At 42.2% G+C, this 23,327-nt stretch overlaps 1 protein-coding gene across 3 annotated transcripts in view; it reads right to left on the minus strand.

Annotated features, from left to right (window-relative positions):
* stard13a (StAR-related lipid transfer (START) domain containing 13a) overlaps positions 1–23,327 on the minus strand; it is a 155,585-nt gene that overhangs the window by 75,348 nt on the left and 56,910 nt on the right. The window contains exon 1 of one of the 3 annotated variants that reach the window (XM_037547340.1): positions 1,144–1,513. The exons of the other annotated variants lie outside the window; for them this stretch is intronic. Within the exon in view, the coding sequence (XP_037403237.1) occupies positions 1,144–1,267 (124 nt within the window). The 5' untranslated portion in view covers positions 1,268–1,513. Of the gene's footprint in view, positions 1–1,143; positions 1,514–23,327 lie in introns of those variants that run through there. 3 annotated transcript variants of the gene reach the window in all.

Raw genomic sequence — 23,327 nt, forward strand, 5'->3', positions numbered from 1 at the left:
TTCCAGCGAATGTGAACGAAAGTCGGAGCTGTCAGAGGCCCAGACCAGCTTCCGCATGCGTCCTCCACAGAGTAATGGAGCTCCAGATCACCAGGCCTCAGCTCTCGCGCAGCGTCCCGTTACCTTCCACTCACTCACCTCAGCCGCGATGTGACGCTCAGACAAGGGCTCTGCTTTAATTCACTCAGCAGCGCAGCGCACGGCGCTAAGAGGACAGCTCGTCAACTGACTCCAGACCTCGGGGTCAAGCGAAGCAAGGCGCGTTTATTTATGGATTTACTTTTGCGTGTAATGATCAACAAGCATCACCACAGGCATAAATAAATAAATAAACAAATAAATACATAAATAAAATTTAAACAAAAAAAATAGCAAATTAATCAAGTATTATATTATAAACAAGTAAACAAATAACTGGACAGACAATCAGACAATCAGACAGACAGATAGACAGATAGATAAGTAGGCAGACAGACTGATAGACAGACAGGCAGACAGAGAGACAGACAGATAAACAGAGAGATAGACAGAAAGACAAACAGATAGATCATTGTAGAACAATAGACAGGGAGAAAGATAAATAGACTGATAGACGGACAGACAGACAGACAGATAAACAGAGAGACAGACAGATAGACAGACAGAAAGACAGACAGACAAACAGAGATAGACAGACAGAAAGACAGACAGATAAACAAAGATAGACAGACAGGCAGACAGACAGACATGCAGAGAGACAGACACACAGACAGACAGACAGGCAGACAGACAGACACACAGACAAACAGGCAGACACACAGACATGCAGACAGACAGACACACAGACAGACAGACAGACAGACAGACAGATGAAAATATAAAGCAACACAATCTAAGTGAATAAATAAGCTTCCCCAGCAGGCGGGCGCCTGTCCCAGCCCCCTGTCCTCAGTCAGAGCAGTCAGGGCTGGACGGGCTGGACGGGTCTGACCGCCATGAAGGGGAAACAGTGAAAATGTTCTCGCCCAGCAACATCCCAGCTAACTTCAGCCTGACCGTCCCAAAATACTGTGACATCAGCACGCGCACCGGACACTATCATTTCAGCTCGCGGACTGAGTGTAAGGGCTGCCGGACGGTCAGCCGGACAGTGAGGCTGCTGACCTGCCAGTCGTCTCTCGCGGACGTTCCTCCAGAGTAAATCCCACGCTTTGGCCGTGGAGTCGCGCAGCTGCTCGCTGATGGAGCGCCGGAGCTGCAGCCGGCCGGACTTTCGCCTGGTCGTCATTGTGAGCGAGGAGGGCGCATAGCACGGCGAGCGCAGCGCGCGAGCTGCCGCAGTGCTCTCACTCCGCTGCGTCACCGCGCGCGAGCGCAGCCCGGTTCCGCTGTGCTCGGACGCGCGAGCGCGGTGCTGGGGAAAGAGCGCGCGCTGTGCGTCATAGCTCTGCTCGTGCGCGTGAAAGCGCCGTGCGGTAGCGCCGGACTGCAGCCATGTGACACGAGCGGAGCTGGAGGAGGAGGAGGAGGGCGGAGAGGGGGCAGTGAAGAGACTGCAGAGTCGTTTGGTACCTCAGTAAAAGCCCCCCCTCTCTCTCTCTCTCTCTCTCTCTCTCTCTCCCTCGCTCTCTCTCTCTCTCTCTCTCTCTCTCTCCCTCGCTCTCTCTCTCTCTCTCTCTCTCTCTCTCTCTCTCTCTCCCTCGCTCTCTCTCTCTCTCTCTCTCTCTCTCTCTCTGTGTCTCTCTCTCTCTCTCTCTTTCTCTCTCTCTCCCTCGCTCTCTGTCTCTGTCTCTCTCTCTCTCTCTCTCTCTCCTGAAAAACTCCTGAAAAACACCCCCACACCATGATCCCCCCTCCACCAAACTTTACACAGGGCACAATGCAGTCAGACAAGTACCGTCTCCTGGCAACCGCCAAACCGAGACTCGTCCATCGGATTTCCAGATGGAGAAGCGTGATTGGTCACTCCAGAGAACTCGTCTCCACTGCTCTAGAGTCCAGTGGCGGCGCTTTACTCCACTGCATTCCACGCTTTGGTGATGTAAGGCTTGGATGCAGCTGCTCAGCCATGGAAACCCATTCCATGAAGCTCTCTACGCTGTTCTTGAGCTGATCTGAAGGCCACATGAAGTTTGGAGGTCTGTAGTGATGGACTCTGCAGAAAGTTGGTGACCTCTGTGCACTATGCCCCTCAGCAAGATAAACCTGAACTACATTTCATAAACATGCTGCAAATACAGAAAGACCTGAAACTCCAGAAACGCTGCAAAGCCAGTCAAATTATTATTAATAAATGTGTCGATTTTCTAATAATTAAAAAACAAATTTAGCGTTATTCATAATATTTAAAAATGCCTAGGTTTAAAATTGTTTGGTTTTCAGAGAGAACGTGTAGAGAGGAGAATTTCCGCTCTGCAATGTCTTCCGGTTTTCTCAAACACTAGGGGGCGCTCCTGAGCAAGTCCAAAATGAACGGGAGCCTTTGAGCAGAATCATAGTTTATAAATAAATGTTAAAACATCTTTAATGTAAAAGAATAGAATCATTTCCTGAACAGCACAAAACATTTTAACACTGCTGTTATATTTTTAAGAGCTTTTAAACTCGCCAATCAATCATCCCGCTTTAGCCCCGCCTCCTGCTGCCCGAACCCCGTTTACTGTATAAAGGAAACACACAGGCGAGATTTCTTTGTTTTTTAGTGAAATCCCTCCTTCTACTGTCTAAAACTGAAGGAAAGGTCTGGTTCAGTGATTAGAGGCTATTTTAACTGCTCGTTTTTAGCCGTTGAGTTCCATTCACTCCCATTCATTGAGGACTCGCTCGTGGGCGCCCTCTGCTGTTCAGCAGGCCTGTTTTTGATATAACGGGGGAAATAGGAAGCGGCCGGGCTCCTTATAAACCGGCTCTGGATTTCCTCCATGCTCCATCGGAATGTTTGAAGACGAAACGAAACGAATGTTTCAACATTGTTCACACGAATGTTTGAACACTTATTGCACAAACACCAGCTGTCTTCTGACCAGATACATGCATCTCATTGGCCGGATTGATCCGCATAAAATTCAGCTTGGCTCAACCAGACTCGGCGCTCAAACTCAAACAAATATTCGCTGCCCTCGAATGTTATAACACCACGACAGGAGCTGGAACTGCTGTATTGCCATGCCGCAGAAAATGTGTTTCGTTTCTGTTGTTTTTATATTTAAATTAATTTGTCTTAACAATTGAACTTTTAGAGAACAACACAAAGAGCGGCACAGATTTTTGGCTTTCAGCAGTGAATCGTAAGCATGTAGTGATGTGTGGAGATCATCAAACACATGATCTGTTCATCTGAGGGAACTTTTATAATGAAATAATAAATAAATAAAAATGTGCATTTATTTCATGCAGTTACTGAATAATTTGCCTCATGAATTGGTCACGAAAAATTCATAAGGACAAACCAAAACATGAATGATAGATAGATAGATCAATAGTTTGATTGATAGATCAATAGATAGAGTCGCTGTATTTACGGACAGCAGGCACTGAGCGGTGTGAGGTCGTCTAACAGCACATATTATAGTTATGACTAACTCTGAGCTGCATCAATATCGTAGTGTAAAGTGTGCATTGATCAGAGAGGAGAGACAGTGATGTGGTTCAGCTCAGTTCAGACAGCAGGAGATCAGTACCACCTCTGCAGTGAGGAGAACTGTTGTAGAGCCTTATATCAGAAGGTGAGAAAGATCTCACACGGCTCCTTAACACAGCGCAGCTGCAACATACCCTGGTCAGTTGCAGCTACTGAATGCATTTGAGCTGTGACAGTGTTTTCTCTGACCAATTCGCACTGGTTTAGCAGGAAAGGGTTCAGTTTGGACTGCATCATCTGGAATTCAGTGCACTCATGAACTAGAGGTAGACGGTGTTTCAGGGAGCTCTTGCTGCAGTCGCTCTCTTTAATGCCTGCTTGCTCACTAAGAGAATGGATGACCTCGCACTTCTAACCAGGTCAAATAAAGATCACTCATGGATTTCTTCTGATTTGTGCTTCACCAAGTCATGATTCTGCACTAAATACCTGACGCTGCTGTTCTTCTGCCAGGCTGCCAGCTATTTGGAGCCTCCCCCCAAGTTTGAACTAAGCTCATTTATGCTCATCAACAGTAACGTTTGCCATGAATTGTCATTCAGTCATTCTTGCTGGTGTGTACAAAGCTCCCTTAGGTTAAAGCAAAGCACAGTCTGCTCAAGGCGAAGGGAGTAATACCAAGGTCTGTTCCACATGTGAGCAGAAACCTCGGACCACCTCTAAACCACCAATAAAGCACTCTTTTTACACTCTTATACCCATGCACCTCTGGCACCTCCGCCATGCAGTGTTTACGCTTGTATGGTAAAGTGCAGTACAACACAACTGCCTGGGACTCGCTGCAGAGCGTCACCGGCTTCAGATGGAGAAGTCCTGATCCCAACCGCCAGTTTGGTCGACCGGGTACACCGGTTTTACTGTTCTTTTGATCAGTGGTCCTTCCTCATACCGTCCCGTGACTCTAGATCAGGAACAGTTGATAGGACAGTCCCTTTTAGGGAATTAGATAGTTCTTTAAATATCCAGAATGAGCACCAAACAGGTCTTCAATGCATTTCTTTCCAGTGGAAGAATCCTAATAACTGTTGAGACAATATGAATAAGGAGGTCATATGGACCAGATGACCACATATGTGCGAGACATTCTGGTAATCTACCATTTTGCAGTAAAGTGTCCAGCTCAGTTAACAGCAACAACATAGTCTGATACGCCCTTCGTTCTGAATCAATGACTCAAGCTTCCTCTTAACCCTCTACTTTACACGTACTTTGCACAATGGAAAGGTTACAGGTATGACTGTGTGTGTGTGTGTGTGTGTGTGTGTGTGGGTGGGTGTGTGTGTGTGTGTGTGTGTGTGTGTGTGTGTGTGTGTGTGTGTGCGTAACTGTGTGTTAGTAGAAATGCATGTTTTATTTTATTTTTATGTTTATTTGATTTACTACACGTGAATGTCTGTCTGATACTTTGCTCTGTGAGCTCCTGTTACCAAAACCAAATTCCCTGTATATGTAAGAAAACCTGGCCAATAAAGCTCGATTCTGATTCTGATCAAAAAATATGTTAACGTCCCTTTTTTGTATCAAACGGTCCTTGATTTATTTTTTCAGAAATGTTTATCAAATTCAAAAACATTCAAAAGTAATAGTAATATGTGCAGGGGTCCTTTCGGTGTGTTGCCTTGAGGCAACATTGTGCGACAATGGGAATAAATGGTATAGAGCAGTGTTTCCTGAAGTGGTGAGACCTGACCTGGGACTGCTTCCACTGTCGCACAGTGTTGCTTCTAGGCAACAAATATATTTCTGCAAATTAAAAAAAACAAAATGATACCCAATGTTAAACGTTTTTATGTGTCCACTAAGAGATGGTTTGATCAAATACATGCTTTTTATTGACGTACTCAAACTCTTCTCTTTATGCTGACCTCTGTCATTGTCTTTAAAAATGTATAATGTCATTGAAAAAGTGAGAAAGATTAGTTGCCCTGAGGCAACATCATGAAATAGAGGGTTAACAGAAGGCCAGTACCTTCTTGTTAGTGCACTTTCTGGTGCTGCTTTCACGGTTTTTAGTGGTTTGCTTTCTATCTAAACCATAAGATCCTTTGCTTACAATGGCTCATATGGCTGGCCTCCTTTGGTCAATCTGTGAAGTGTGCATTTGACCACAAGGGTCAGTACTGAAAAAGCCAACTCAGTGGTTTCTGGGCTGTCATAAAGTACCATCTCTGGAGTAAGAACTGTGGCCCAGAAAACCAGCTTGTCCCTCACCAGTGGAAGAGATGGTAAAGTCCCTGAATCTGCTGAAAAAGTTTCCAAGTTCCGAAAAAAGTTCCTCGGATAGAACAGGGCCTCATCAGCCCTTCATCTCCACTGCCACTACTGACTGCTGTGATAACCACTCAAACATCACACCCTATCAAAACTGCAGAGATTCATCGAAAAAGAGCAGCAGGAAGCAGCTTGACCCAACAACATACACCATTTTGCCAAAAGTATTCACTCACCCATCACCCACTTTCTGCAGAGTCAATCACTACAGATCTCCAAACTTCATGTGGCCTTCAGATCAGCTCAAGAACAGCGTAGAGAGCTTCATACAATGGGTTTCCATGGCCGAGCAGCTGCATCCAAGCCTTACATCACCAAGCGCAATGCAAAGCGTGGAATGCAGTGGAGTAAAGCGCCGCCACTGGACTCTAGAGCAGTGGAGACGAGTTCTCTGGAGTGACCAATCACGCTTCTCCCTCTGGAAATCTGATGGACGAGTCTGGGTTTGGCGGTTGCCAGGAGACGGTACTTGTCTGACTGCTCTGTGCTGAGTGTAAAGTTTGGTGGAGGGGGGATCATGGTGTGGGGCTGTTTTTCAGGAGTTGGGCTCGGCTCCTTAGTTCCAGTGAAAGGAGCTCTTAAAGCTTCAGCATCAAGAGATTTTGGAGAATTTCACGCTCCCAACTTTGTGGGAACAGTTTGGGGACGGCCCCTTCCTGTTCCAACATGACTGCACACCAGTGCACAAAGCAGGTCCATAAAGACGTGGATGAGCCAGTTTGGTGTGGAAGAACTTGACTGGCCTGCACAGAGTCCTGACCTCAACCCCATAGAACCCCTTTGGGGTGAATTAGAATGAATTTTATGTGGCTCCTGTTGGCAGCTGTTCTTCTCTTCTAGGAAATGATCCAAAACTGCATATAACAAAGGGCGCAGAACTCTGGTCCAGGAGGGCCAGTGTCCAGCAAAGCTGTATAGTTCTCCTGCTCAGACACACATTAAACCTGGTAATTAACAGATGAGTTGAATGTGGTGTGTTTTAACGGGAAAATCACCAAACTGGGCTGAAACTGGCCCTCCAGGACCAGATTTGTGAACCACTGAGATCACCATAAATACACCAGCCTGAGTGTTTACCACAAAATAAAAGCTACTGTCAAGTAGAGCTGGTAACACTTTCGGTAACACTTTATTTGAAGGCTACCTACATAAGGGCTTCATAACACATTCATAAGCGCTGAATAATGCATTTATGAAGCACTACTTGAACATTTATTAAGTGCTTTAATAAAAACATTTAAACCCTATACATAATTGCATCAATCCTCTTATCTATGCCATGGAGGGAAGAGGGGGGGTTTCCAGGCATATGTAACCTGATATCAGTACAATGTCATCTTAAGAATGCTGACATAAATAGTTCTGTATAGTGTTTAAAATGTTTAGTGCTGTAAATATGTTCAAAGTTTATTCTTATTATGTCAGTACAATGTCATTTATTTCATAAAACATCTTATGTCATGTTGCGAGAACCGACATAAGCACTTAATAAATGTTCAAGTAGTGCTTCATAAACACATTATTCAGTGCTTATGAATGTGTTATGAAGCCCTTATGTAGGTAGCCTTCAAATAAAGTGTTACCAAAATTTCATATCAGTCAATATCGATAGATGTCAAATTCCATCCATCCATCCATCCATTTTCTAAGCCGCTTCTCCGTCAGGGTCGCGGGGGGGTGCTGGAGCCTATCCCAGCGGTCATCGGGCGGAAGGCAGGATACACCCTGGATGGGTCGCCAGTCCATCGCAGGGCAGACACAGACAGTCACTCACACACTCACACCCAGGGGCAGTTTAGCACGTCCAATTGGCCTGACTGCATGTCTTTGGACTGTGGGAGGAAACCGGAGAACCCAGAGGAAACCCACGCAGACACGGGGAGAACATGCAGACTCCACACAGAGAGGACCCCAGTCACCCGGCCGGGGAATCGAACCCAGGCCCTCCTCGCTGTGAGGCGACAGCGCTACCCACCACGCCACCGTGCCGCCCGTAGATGTCAAATTATTATTTATTTCAAGTTTGAAGGCTGATTTTTGCTCCTAGGTGGTTAATTGTGGTTTTAAACGACTCTTTATGGTCAGAACATGACAAACACTTGTCATTCAGTTTTAGTTCAGCTGTTTTTACCAGCTGGAAAATTACGGCCGCAATTTTTGTAGCTAATATTCATAATTTAAGAAAGAAATTTGTATCTGTGTGGTGACGAGTGCTAAACTTTTCATTTCTCAACAACGTCAGTTTAGGATGAGCAAACATGAGCTGGCTCGTATCTCAGAGATGGATCACACCGCCTTACTGCCGTCGCTCCTACCACATCTATGGCATTTCACAGCATTCAGACACCGGCTAGCCTATCAAAGGAGCTTGAGGGGTCAATATACTGTATCTGACGCTCGCTGTGTAAAAGCAGTTATTTCTCTGACACTAGACAAACAACGTCCTCATTTTAGATACATTAAACTGATATCAGAGCCACAGAGACTCGTTAATATCATCAATTACATCATGAGCTCAATTTACTGAGCACTGATTGGTCAAACCAGGAGCTGCTTTTTAACTACATATAATACTGGGGCTTCCTCGAGGAGAAGCTTGGAGATGGGTAAACAAACACACTCACATCCAGAACATCACTGTTTATTATTTATATATATATATAGCATTATTAATTAATATTCTATACATTTTGGTCATTCAAATATTAACACTTTTCTCAGCAAATAAACACAAACTACACAAATAAATAGATTTTGAAAATGTGGCTCGGGTGCCCAAGACTTTCTCACAGTGCTGTAGATGATTAGGAGCTTATAATCTCTGCTTCACCTTGCAGCAAGCAGGGCAGTGACTCCAAAAAAGCCTGCTAAAGCAACTGCAGGGAATTCCAGAGCCGAAGAGTGGAATATTCTTGGCCGACTGAGTCAGTATCCCAAGCTGAAGCCCATTGAGAAGACATTTCACTCAGTGAAGCCAAGACTGAAGGAAAGCTGCTGAAACTCATTTGAGGCGACTGAGCCAAACAGCAAAAACCATGTTGCCGTCCAGTTACTTACAGACTACGTACAGATGTTATCTCTCACTGTCACACTCACACATTCCAGTGGGTGTTTGAGGGCACACTTTGAGGTGGGGGGTTGGGTCAGGTCTGGGAGGAGGCGCCTCAGAGGAGAAGCCTGACTTGGAGATTTATGTCAGTAGGTTATGGTGGTGACACAACTGGCATGAGGTGACGATTGAAAAGCGAAGAAAGCCAATACATCCCGACTGCAGTCAGTGTCACGTAGGTTTCACTAGTGGGCTGCTGGGCTGTAAAACCAGACACGCCAAAGCCTTATAGGCCCCGACCCCCGGCACAGCAAACCTGGGCTTCTATAGGTCACAAACTCAGGGAGAACGATCGTTTACACACATGAACCTCCGAAATAAAGCTGAGGGGTAACTTTACCCCAGGGACAGGAGGACGTGGAGCCAGTCTGGCGCTGAAGGGGGATCGGTTGAGGCTAAACCGTTAATATTTGTGTGTACGGCTTGATGAGGTGGGAAAATGTTCGACAGGCTGTTCACTATAAACAAGAATATTACTTCGATTGTTGTTGACGTACAGCTAAGGACTGGAATTGGCAGATTTTTGCTGTAAACATGGCTGATTTACAGCTTTCCTGGCTGATCTGTGTTGCAGTTCTATGGCCTAAATAACATGAGCCAGGTAAATGCATCAAAATGCTGTAGCATAATTTTGCATGGCTCTAACGGCACAGGAGTGATTTGGTGGGTGGGTCGGGGCACAATTTAATGCTAGGGAGGTCTGAGGGGCTAGAATTATGTATAGAATTTATATAGTAGTTATGGGTGTTTCAAGTGTGTTTTGTTGTTTACTCGAAAATGGTCTGTAAAACATATGCTGTGCTTTAATCACAGCACCAATTTAATTACAGAAACGGAGAATAAACAAACTAGAGTCGAAATTAAAACCTTTGTTTATCAACTGTGGGCTCCACCGACAGCTGCAAGCCTTCTGAAGCAACAGCCAGTGGCCATAATTAGCTTGTTAGGGCTTTTTCATAGTCACTGTTAGGAAAATCCAGGTGGCGCAAATTTCAAAGCTTTATAAATACTCTGACTCTTCATATCTTGTCCCAACCATCATCAGACACGGGCTTCTCCAAGCAGCTTCCTGAGACTCTGAAGGTTAAAGTAATTAATGCCGACGAAGCAGGAGAGGCTATAAGAAGACAGTCAGGAGTTTTCAGGTCGGCCGTTTGCTCAGTTTGTAATATAACTAAGAAATGGCAGGTAACAGGAATAGTGGAGGTCACGCTGAGGTCTGGAAGCCCAAGAAAACGTTCTGAGAGAGCTGTCTGCAGGATTGCTAGAAAGGCAAATCAAAACCCTTGATTGACTGCGAAAGATTCTGGAGTGGTTCCATGACCTTCATGGAAGAGTCATTAGAAAGAAAACCTTCCCTGCGTCCTCACCACAAGCTTCAGCATCAGAGGTTTGCAAAAGCCTGATGCATTTTAGTGATGCCATCCTGTGATCTGATGAAGTTAAAATAGAACTTTCTGGCTGCGATGAGCAAAAGAATGTCTGGAGATAAAGGCGCAGAATTCCATGTGCGGCAGCCAGTGGCACAGGGAACACTGCGTTTGTAGGGGGAAGAAAGAATTCCGTTAAATAGCAGCCAATTCTGGCAGCATGTATTGCAGCGTGATGTTACACTGGATTATTCACTTCAGGGCTTCAACTGTTGGAGAGAAAGGGGGGACTATTAAATGTAAAATTCTTAGTTTTAATTATTTTATTGTTTCTTTAGTCTGCTGCAAATTATTTATCTTGAGAAATATATAAAAGAGAAGTTTTAGCAGCCTTTACTTGAGTGGAGTACGAAGTAAGCTGTGGCGCCACCTTTCGTCCTCTTTGGAAAACGCCACTCTGAGAGAAGGTGTGTGCTGGCGCAGCTCCGTTATTTGGAGTTAAAACACACTTTGTACTTTCCAGTTTTCGGCATGAAACGAGTTAATTCAGTCACAAAGACCTTATAACACACAGTGGTTACGCTGTTGTGTGGTTAAAACACTGTTTTATGAGGTTTTAGTGCGTTTTTATTCGCTGTTGGCCATGAGTTCTGTTAAAGTGGAGTAGGGATGCTGACTGTTCACAGGATATTTCTTATTTCTTTTGCTTAATATGACCAGATTAAACCAACAGTGCATGCATTTGGTCGTTTTTAAAGTAGAGCTGTAACCTTTATTCACAATTTTAGGGTCTGTAGTTCATGTAGTGTAAAAGCTTTGTTGTAATATGAGTGCGCGGCGTTTAACAGGCGCGGCTGTGAGCTCGAGAGAGGGAAACGCTAACGAAGCCTGTTTATTCGCCTTTTGTAAACTCTGTGCAGGTGGAGAAAATAAATGCTCCCTCATGTTAAGCTGGTGTGCTGATGTCATCACTTCATTCATCATTCAACCCTACACAAAGCAGAAGTAAACCCCTTACACGAGCATCACACAGTCTGTAAAAGAGCTGAAGATGGAAAGAGGATGGCTTCTACAAAGGACAATGATCCTAAATACACCTCAAAATCCACAACGGACTACCTCAAGACGTGCAAACTCTTGGCCCTCACAGTCCCCCTGACCTATCACTGAACATCTGTAGATGGACTTCAAAAGGGTGCATGCAAGAGGGCCCAAGAGTCTCAGCATTTTGCTAGGAAGAAAAGGGCAAAAATCCCTAAAACACGAACTGAAAGACTCTTACCTGGCTACAAAAAGCATTTACAAGCTGTGACACTTGCTAAAAGGGGTGTTACTAAGTACTGACCGTTTTCACGATTCCTCTCTTGTTATTGTGAAGCTATAAAGACGTAAATAAAAACGTGATCTTTGCTCAAAATGAAAAAAGCGTCATCTTTAATTTGACGCCTTTTGTAAATCAAGTCATCTTTTGCTCGCTTTAACCAGGGGTGCCCAAACTTTTGCCTGACACTGTATAGCCCCAACTGTCACTCTTCATTACTCTACTTATCTCTCAAATAACCGCCTGTCTCTATGCCAGTTATACAGTTCATACAGAGTCACGCGGGGCCCCTCAGGAGATCCTAATGAATATGCATGTTTGAGGCCGCCCAGCGTCAGAGGACACTTTTGGCCTCTGGAAACGTACGGGTTCCTCACATTGTGTGGAATTCTCAAATACATCATGGAATGTCCTAGAAAGTGTCCTCCGATTCCACACAATCAGGACACCAGCCCCCGAGATGCCTGACTGGGGTTGGGCCAATCATAGCAGTGGGGCTGTTTTTGTGGCTAAGCGTGCTTCGGCGTATGGGCGTGTAATGGGATGGAAATAGGATAGGCCCCCGTTTACAGAATCAATGGGTGACGGGGATTAACTTAAGTACTGGACGCCTCCCCGTATGCGGCATTCAGCCGGACGAGGCCGAGGCTTTATTTTTCTCTTCCCGTTTTCCCATGCTGTTTCAAAAATACTCACACGTCTTATGTTTGGATTGTGTTTCAGGACCACACACAATTTGAGTTCAACGCAGGAGCCAAGCAAAAAGCGACAGCCTGCAACAGAAGCCATCCTTCTGTTATCATCACCATCATTAACAACAGTGCAGAAGATCCAGGGTCAATAAAGAAGCCTGGAGTCAGTGATTTTTCCAGCAATGACTTTGTCACAGAGAGTAGTGGAAGTGTGCAGCGTATGAGTCAATGATTAAAAGGTTGAGGTAGTTTAGTGACCAGTAAGGAATGCAAGGCCATGGAGGGTACAGGGACATAGTCTCCATCAAAACATGTACCATGCCTGGGAAATTCCCTGTGAAAATTCAGGAAATGAGAAGATACCCTCCTTCACCTTCTGTGCTAGATGAAGTCCTGCAGCTGTGTATTTAACCCTGGTGTGGTGTTGATGTGTTTGATGGACCCACCGCATTACTGTTTGTTTAAATCAATACAGCCAGAACCATTCGTGAAAAAGTACCAGATGTTTATAATATCACAAGCGTCCAGCGTAGGGTTCTTATTTAGCAGCTGTAGCCAGTCAGCAGCCTGTCACACACACACCCACACACACACACACACACACACACTAACAGCAGGCCATGTAGGAGGAGAACAGAGTGAAGGACACAGCACCTCCACACTTTTATGTACTTTTTAAAAGTCCAGAACCAGCCGGTTTCCTTCCCCAGGTCATCAGGCTGCTGAACAGTCAGTAGTGCTGGTGTATCGGTCTATAGGCCTGTCCCTGCACCTCTGAGTCATCATCATGATGCTCTCCATGGACAATCCACACCACATCCACACCGCAAACAGACTCACTCTGATCTTACTGCACCTTCAATCTAGCAAATCTGTACTTATACATATAGATTGACATCTTGTTTATCTTCTATCCATATCCTGAGTAATCTGGAGGATTTCTATATCAGTGTTCTGTCCCCTGAGAACCTGCATCTCATTTATTATCTACCTTTATACTCACTAACTGCACACACGGAAATGTGAACAACAGCACATTTCATAACTCATTACTGCACGACTGTACATTGGAAATAGTAATACTTGTGAATGTGTGTGTGTGTATGTATATATATATATATAGAGAGAGAGAGAGAGAGAGAGAGAGAGTTGGTATATATTTCTTTTTCTTATGTGTGTATATATATATATATATGTATTTAAATTCTACCAGGGGACTACGCACCTTATTGATTCCCTGTGGGTTCAGCCCAGCACTACATGTGTGACATAAATGTGTGGGGGGTGAACAGAGTGAAGCTCTGAAAATGGGTCATTTTATATGTTCTTCACAGAAAATGAGCAAAGACCAAGAATCTGAGGCTGAAATATTAATAAATCCCATCAGGTTTTCTCTTGGTAAACATTGAAAATGTGTCCCACAGACCTGAAGACCACACAAGGGTTAAGTAACCATAGCCTCTGGGCTAAAATCCTGCAATACCACTCCTAATTTCACTCCCTCTCCACAATCATTCACATCACCACTCATCCAAAGCACTAGACTAATTCATGGAGTAAGCATCTTTCAAATAGCCACAGTAATCCACAGCTGACTTTCCGACTGCTTCTTAACTTTTGTCGACCCCATGCTGTTCTGGAATCACTCCCACCCCCTCACCCCCACCCCCACCCCCCCCAGTCCTGTTCCAAAGTGTGAGGAATGGGGATTAGAGCACAAGCTGTCAGACAGATGGTGGTGTTTTCACTGACGTTATGTGTGGTTTTGTGGCTTTCTTCTCAGTAAAAAGTGTCTAATGCTGAGCCTGAATTTTAACAGCATTCACAGCCAAAATCATGAACAGTGGTGAACACCCAAACCTAATCCTGTAAACTAGAGCAATTTGCTCCTCTCCTCCAGCCGTACAGCTGCCAAGTTCAGAGGTTTGTCTCAGAGCATAAAGCATAGGACAGAGAAAAGGGAACTGTAATCAAATCAAATCTTCATTTAAACAGCACCTTTTATACAAGCACTTGTAACTTAAAGGCCCAGTCCCATTTCACCCCTCAGCCCCACCACTGAGCCCTCAGCCCTCTGTTTTGTGCACTCACGTCTAGGGGTGGGGTGTCCTGATTCCTGTTGAGATAGAGGGGTGGGGCGAAGTGTTGGGGCTGCATGACCCTCCAAACGGAGAGATATGAGAAAAACAGAAAAACCGGCGAGACGGAGAACAAGAGACCAAAGAAACCCACAAATGTGGGAATTTTCTCTGTTAAAAGTTACAATAAACACCGTTTTATCTGAGTTTAATGTGGTTTCAGTGAATTTTGGTCGTTTTTCTTCATAACAAGCATAAAAATCACTAATAACATGCTAACGTTTTGGTAGCCAGCTACCTAACTTTCCCATTCCACCTTAAATAGTCCAGCAGTTCTGACGCCTGAAGTGCCAGAATGTACCTGCTGCTCCATTTAAGGTGGAATGAGAAAATTCTCAAGAATCTGGAGAATCTCTGACTTCAGCTTCACATCACTGAAGAATTAGGGGGGGTGTTAATAAATAACTGCCCCCCTCTTTGAAGGCGTATGATCCCTAAATGTAACTAAAGCCCAGCAGTGAGGAGCTGAACTTTCCCCTCCTCTGCTGTCCCTGCAGACGGGCAGGGTCGCCTACAGAGCGGCGCTAGTAGCTGTTAATGAAGTGATGCTCTTTTATTAGAGGGACTCATTTCAGAGGAAGATCTCAACCACTGCCCTGTAGCTCAGGAACAAGGGGCAACACTCGAAAACAAGGGGTAGGGGTAAGAAGAAGAAATGGGACTAAGATAACATGATGGTTATCGTAACTTTTTAACAGAGAAAATTCTCACATTTGTGGGTTTCTTTGGTCTCTTGTTCTCCGTCTCGTCGGTTTTTCTCTTTTTCTCGTATCTCTCAGTTTGGAGTCTCTGAAGAACCTCCGTTTGGAGGGTCATGTAGCCCCAACACTTCACCCCACCCCTCTATCTCAACAAAAAATGGGACACCCCACCCCTAGACGTGAACACGCAAAACAGAGGGGTAGGGCTGAAATGGGACTGGACTTTAGTCTAAGAACCAGGTCAGCTTGAAAGCACAACTTTTAAAAAGCCATTTTAGAGACATTTAGAAGAACCACATGTAAATCAACACACGCTGGTCACTGATATTCATTTGGTGTTTGTAACCAGTTTATGAAACTCTTTCAGTGACTGTTCCCTGATATTTGATAGTATTACGCTTTAGAGAGATGAGCCCTTGCCCAGACAAAAATGTGGCTATTTTTGTATTTTAATCCAATCAATGAATAACGTCATTTCTCAATGCTCTTGTTGTTGATGTGTAAAAAACTGATCCCTGGTTTATTATCATCTTCAAAAGTTGCCATTTTTCAAAATAAATTGAATTTTATGGAGAACAACGTTCATTTTTATTTTGAGAAAAGACACACCTGGACCTAGACTTCCTTATCTGGACATGCCGCAGACTCTAAAATGGCAACACAACAGATCTGTGTAGTCATAGTAACGGCAGCTCTTATTCTCAGGGATGTGAAGAATCGCTCAGAATAAGGCAGGAATTCAAGCATGATCTACGCTGTATAGGTGTGGCAATCTCTAGGCACCTCACGATTCGATTACGATTCGGAGGCTGCGATGCGATTATAAAACGATTATCATCTTATCTTAATGACTCCTTAATGACTTTAATTCCAATATCTTTTATTAATAAATCAAATGGAAGTGATGTGGTAAGTGAACTGGAAGGCTCTCATTCGCTGCTCTTGTTTGGAGCTCACGTCCTGTGGACAGCTAACCTGCCCGTTTAATTCAGTGATTTTATACCTTCTGTTTTGGTCTCGCTGTAGAGAGAGTTGGGGGTGGGGGGGCGTCGCTGGGTCAATGAAATATCTTTGAGACGCTGAATCTCGGCTCCAAAGTGTACAACATAGCGCGAAAGCCCTGGTTCTCAGCAACTGAGAACTGCTGTGGAGACTGCAGGTCACATAGCAACACACTTGCTGAGCCAGTAGCTATGAAAAGGCAAAGAGAGAGATTTAAGACGGACGTTTGGACTCGAATGGACTTATTTTCATTTATATGGTTTGGTTGGTTTCCTGGTATGTAAAATCTGTATTGAGAGACTGTCAAACACATAAACATTGCAAAGCTGAAGTCAGTGCATATTTCTAATTGTCCCGTTCCACCTTAAACGGTGCCACATTTACATTCGGTGCCTCAGTCAGAGTTTAAGGTGGAACGAGAAAATTGAAACAAGAAGCAACTTCAGTCTCGAATGCTGAGAGACTGAAGAACATACAGTCGAATGCTGAGAGACATTTAACAAGAAACTGATCTACGTTTGAAGAAAAGTTTCCTGCCAGAGATGTGAGGAGTGTGGCTGTAGCTGATGTCGGTGTTTATTGGTACAGCTGGGTTCCTTCTGCACCACAGCTCTATGAAAATGAATGCTTTCCCTCAACTAAAGCTCTGAAATCAATTCATCAAGGTCTTGCCAAGGAGCAGATGAGTTGAATCAGGTGCGTTTGATGAAGCTGGATGCATCTCTGATGGTCTGTAAGCTAAGGCAGAGTTAATGACAGTGATACTGAATAATCCATAACCAGGCCTTGACCTGCCAAGGTTCATGTAGAACAGTCACTTACTGTAATTACTTACATGATGCACTTTCTACAAAGCCTCTGTTTCAGCTCAAACAAGCTTTAGCCTTTTTTACCCCAACAACGACACCACCTCCTCCTAAAATAGGTCAGGAGAAGTCCTGAGCCTCCAGAGTTCCAGCTCAGCAGATAGCTCATCTTCATAAGACCTCGCTACAGCAACAAAAACACACCAACGCATTGTTTCCATCCCTGCAGCTATTTGAACCGCTTCCTGAAGCACAGAAGTAGAGATTGGTATCTCCGAGGCGAGGACTTCTGGGGCTGGGAAGCGGCGGCTCCGGAGCTGGGTGAATATCTTATGGCTGTTGAGGGGAACCCAGCAAACGTGAGAGCGCTTGTCGGACCAGCTGAGCCTTGTGTTTGTGTTGGCCACCCAGAGAAGCTCTGTGCCCTCTGGCTGGTAGAGAGATGGGGAATTACAAACCCACCCCATCCCAAATCCTCACTGGTCCTGACTGGCTGAAGTAATGAAACAGCACAGAGAGGGGTTCAGCATGGAGGTCTGTCTTCATAAAACACACACAAACACACAGGTTCGCTTTTATAAAACAGCAGAACGTGAGGGTGAGGCTGAGGGGTTACAGCACTCCCAGATGTTGGAATTGTTAAGATGTAACTGTGAAAAAATAACAATAATAATAATAACAATAATAATAATAATAATAATAATATGTGAAAGGCAAATCGTTGAAATCCATGCCTATGAAGTGCAACCAGGTGATGAATTAGACTGCTGGTCACTAATAATAAACACCTTTTAACTGATCTATATTCTCTGTAATTGGACTATATTCTGATTGACCCTTGTCACCCCTATCAGGACTGAGCCCCCTTGAATTTCACTCTAACAAAAGTGTAAAGGTTGTCAGTCCTGTTGTTTGTTTTAGAGTTATAATAATAATTATTATTATTATTATTATTATTATTATTATGGCAGCAGGATGTGGCACAACACCGACATAAAGGTAGAACCGATCAGTGATCAGCCAAACAGTTTCTGGGCCCTGCACACACTTAGCTTTCCGCATCGAAAATTCCGCACTAAGCCCAGTTCTTAAGCGCTCCGCTTAAGTGCAGTGGCGGTTCTAGGGATGGGACAACAAGCTTGGCCCCCCCTCGGCCTCCCTAAATGAGCAGCGAGTCTCCTCACTCTTGTGAGCACTGCGCCAAAACGGCACAACACCTTTTCCAGCCGGATCCTCTTAAGTGATGGGAATGTGAAATATTGACTTTTGACCACATAATGACTAGATTGGCCCCTCTAATATAGCCACTGGACCCAGCCTGCCCACTCGCACTATTTCAAATGGTTTTGAACTGCCACTGCTAGAGTGGTCAACCACTGCTCAGAACCATTTGGTCCTATAGTGGACCAAAACTGGTTACTGGGCCACATATCAACGTTTTGATCGGCACTGAGCCGCAAAAGGGTGTTAGTTATATTGGTATCTAGTTGTCTTTCTCCACATTATAGCACGTTGACTGTTTTACACACACACACACACACACACACACACACACACACACACACACACACACACACACACACACACACACTCTCACAAACCAGACTCTTACAGTGAATGCACTCACTTGACCTTGCTTACATCTGAAACGTACTCACAGTCAAGTCAGCTTTAAGTGGAAGGTCATTTTTTCTTGTCTGCTGTGATCTATAATGAACACACACACAACCCATTAAGATGCATTAAAGAGGCCCATTTACTTATTTACATTTAGGTTGGTCTTTAGCAGGACCTCAGACATTTTTGTGGTGGTAATGACGCTTATGCCTCAAACAGACACAGTTGTAGAGGGCAAGCATTAACTCAGCATCGACTACACACCGCATGGGGCCTGGGAATGTGTGTGTGTGTGTGTGTGTGTGTGAGAAACAGAGAGAGACTGCGTTCCAGTGTTAGCGTAAAGCCTTGTAGATTCCGCGCAGAGATGAACTCGATGCCCCATACAGTGCTGGGGGTTGCCTGCAGTAATTGCTTCCATCATATGGGACTTAAACCATTCATATCCTGTTTGTTAAACAAATATCCACACAGCCGTGCCACTTAGAGCTCACACACAACACCACTGTGCAACCCTGTCACAGGACGTCTGCGTATATTTGACCCAAAACCTCATCAGATTTTTACACAAGTCCTATTAGTAGATCGGTCATATTCTACTGAAACGTCCACTTTCCTGTCTCTCCATAGGAGTCACTGGTGTTCCTGACCGTCATCGGTGTTCCTCATAATAAAGGAAACACCAGAGACGTTTTTAATGATCAATGCATTTTACAGAACATCAAACCACACGCTGTCCATCAGGGAACGTCCACCAAAATATGGAATTTAATCCATTTGTGTTTCTATTTTTTCACAGTGACCGCAGAATAAAGTCGGTCACACCGGTGACGTCAGCTAGAAGCTTCATATGAGATCATGAGCTGAATGAGAAGATCTCTGAGAACTGAGAGACACAGTGGACTCACCATGAGCTTTTCTCCATAGATCCTCAGACAACAGGTCAGAGGAGGTCGAGTGATGTCATCGGCGTGACTTTTATTTCAGAATAAGAGATTTTTCTATGCAGTAACACCAGTGACTCGACTCCTGGGGAATTACAGTACTGTGCGAGAGGCACCCAAGACACCCAAGACACGTTTTCAAAATCTATTTATTTGTGTAGTTTGTGTTTATTTGCTGAGAAAATTTAGAGAATAGTAATTAACAATGATATATATATATATATATATATATATATATATATATATATAAAATCATTATTAATGATATATATGTATATATAATAAACAGTGATGTTCTGGATGTTGGTGTGTTTGTTTACCCATCTCCAAGCCTCTCCTCCTCGAGGAAGCCCAGTATTATATGTAGTTAAAAAGCAGCTCCTGGTTTGACCAATCAGTGCTCAGTAAATTGAGCTCATGATGTTCTAGTTCTAGATGTGATTCAGTTTCTATTTACATGTCGCTGCTGTCGGAACAAAACCTCGTATCTCCATCTTTAGCTTTTTTCAGTTTTTGACATAATTTGAAAGTACCTATGGTTCTACATCTTTTATGTACATTTCATGATGAATGGACCAACAGAAATGATCCAAAAGTAGCTGGAAAAACTTCTGGTTCGATTGACTTACATTAAAAGTAAAGTAAGTTTTTTCCTTCTCCTGTAAAGTTACTATTTTGGAGATACGAGGTTTTGATCCAGCAACAGCGATATACAGTATTTTTTTTATAATACCATACTAGTGATGTCTGAGTATGTGTTCTGGTACTCTGGTACTAAAATATTTTAAAATGTGATCTTGTTTTGTCTTAAAATATTTCAGCGATGCTGAACAGAGGCGGTCCTGTCCGTCAGTGTGTGTGAGAGAGAGCACGTAACCGAGACCGGCCATGAGGGAAAACATAACCTTGCTCACTCAGGGTCAACATCCCCAATGTGACCAGGAATTCTGAGTCAGTTCTCAAACTGACTCACCACAGAGCGCAAGCTTACGCCAGCTGGACAAACCTTTTTATTTACTTCATCTGATGATAAACGGAAAGACAACACCACCGACAAAACGATCAAATCCAAAGTAAGCCATTACCTAGATAATCACTGATATAAGATGCTTATCAGGTACATATCTGCTGACGGTGACACCGATATAGATATGTAAGCATTTATAAAATTTAGAAATTTAGTCTAAATTCATTTGGATTTGGATTATGGAGGAAAATGTATATAACATTTACATAATATTGATTTCTATAGGATCACAAATGTATAAAATAAATAAAATGCTGACATGTTATAATAACCCAACCATACTGCACTCATGGAGTACTAGAATAACATGGCCTCAAATCAGTCAAACCTGTTGATTTTTTTTAACCAATGAATTTCCGGTACCGATGATGCCGATATTATCGTGCATCTCCACCATTTCATCCACCTTTACAGCACCGTGAAAAAACAAAGGCAGTTCAACTTAAAATTATGTCAACTTATCCTGTTATACGTCAACCTGAGGGCGCTAGAGTTCACCCATCGTAAACTTCATGTACAGCTGAAAAAAATGATTAATAATTGGTATAAATAATACAGTTTAAAGTTTAAAAGAGTTTGATTCCTCTCTGCTCAGCGCATTTAACAAACCTGTAAAACATGAAAAATCGACTCATCTTAATTTTTTTACTCACATTGTTGACATTAGTATCTAAATTATATTTAGTATTAGTATCTGCATTATATTTAGTATTAGTATCTGAATTATATTTAGTATTAGTATCTGAATTATATTTAGTATTAGTATCTGAATTGTATTTAGTATTAGTATCTGAATTGTATTTAGTATTAGTATCTGAATTATATTTAGTATTAGTATCTGAATTGTATTTAGTATTAGTATCTGAATTGTATTTAGTATTAGTATTTGAATTATATTTAGTATTAGTATCTGAATTGTATTTAGTATTAGTATCTGAATTATATTTAGTATTAGTATCTGAATTATATTTTAGTATTAGCATCTAACTTATATTTAGTATTAGTATCTGAATTATATTTAGTATTAGTATCTAACTTATATTTAGTATTAGTATCTGAATTGTATTTAGTATTAGTATCTGAATTATATTTAGTATTAGTATCTGAATTATATTTAGTATTAGTATCTGAATTATATTTAGTATTAGCATCTAACTTATATTTAGTATTAGTATCTGAATTATATTCAGTATTAGTATCTAACTTATATTTAGTATTAGTATCTAACTTATATTTAGTATTAGTATCTGAATTATATTTAGTATTAGTATCTAACTTATATTTAGTATTAGTATCTGAATTATATTTAGTATTAGTATCTAACTTATAATTAGTATTAGTATCTGAATTGTATTTAGTATTAGTATCTGAATTATATTTAGTATTAGTATCTGAATTGTATTTAGTATCTGAATTATATTTAGTATTAGTATCTGAATTGTATTTAGTATCTGAATTATATTTAGTATTAGTATCTGAATTATATTTAGTATTAGTATCTGAATTGTATTTAGTATTAGTATCTGAATTATATTTAGTATTAGTATCTGAATTGTATTTAGTATTAGTATCTGAATTATATTTAGTATTAGTATCTGAATTGTATTTAGTATTAGTATCTGAATTATATTTAGTATTAGTATCTGAATTATATTTAGTATTAGTATCTAACTTATATTTAGTATTAGTATCTGAATTATATTTAGTATTAGTATCTGAATTATATTTAGTATTAGTATCTGAATTATATTTAGGAGTAGTATCTGAATTATATTTAGTATTAGTATCTGAATTATATTTAGTATTAGTATCTGAATTATATTTAGGAGTAGTATCTGAATTATATTTAGGAGTAGTATCTCAGGATCTTAGACAATCTAGAAAAACTACATTGTAAATTTTCATTCCACAGTACAGACTCCCAGTTCAGGACACCTGTGGCATCACCAGTGTTCGACCACATAATCTCATTATAGTGGGGTAAGTTTTTAGATTATGCCAGGTTCATAAGTTTGTTGAATAAAAACTTGGATGTTTTAAGTTTTTCATAAATAAGACTTCCATGTGTTTGAATCCTATGCAGACTGTGTTGGTCTACATAAACATTTTAAACCAGTATGTTTTACATTCTTTTTTCGAGTGGCAAAAAAAGCTACATAGGTTAACAGTCTAGTCCTATTTTAAACCAGAGCTGGACGAAGTTCACAAACCACGTACCTGAGTTAAAGTAGAGGCACCCAAGGTAAAATATTCCTCCAGTAAAAGTAGAAGTTCCTCCCTTTAGACCTCCACTTGAGTAAAAGTACTAAAGTATTTCCCTTCAAATGTACTTAAGTATAAAGTAAAAGTACTAAAAGAGTAATTCTGGCTCTGATGTCCTGTTATCATTTTTATAACCAGACTGGCTTCATGAACTCATTTCAGGTGAAAGTCCTCCAGCGTCTCTCTTGGTAAACCAGTCTTTTAATAGAAGGTCATTAATTAGTGACACTGACGTCTATTAAAATGATCAGAAGCACAAAACACTGAAGGTAAACAGTTTCCATCAGGGAGAACCGAGTGGCTCTGAAATCACTTTTTACACACAAGCAAAGTTTCAGTTTCAGATTTATTTACAACTTAGTTCCAAGTTTAAGTTGAATAAAAACTGGCTTTAAACTCAGGATCACAGATGAGCTCCTTTACTATGTTGATCTGTAGGCGTCTGTTC

Source organism: Pygocentrus nattereri, chromosome 18 (assembly GCF_015220715.1).
Source record: "Pygocentrus nattereri isolate fPygNat1 chromosome 18, fPygNat1.pri, whole genome shotgun sequence".
NCBI classification, from domain to species: Eukaryota; Metazoa; Chordata; class Actinopteri; order Characiformes; family Serrasalmidae; genus Pygocentrus; species Pygocentrus nattereri.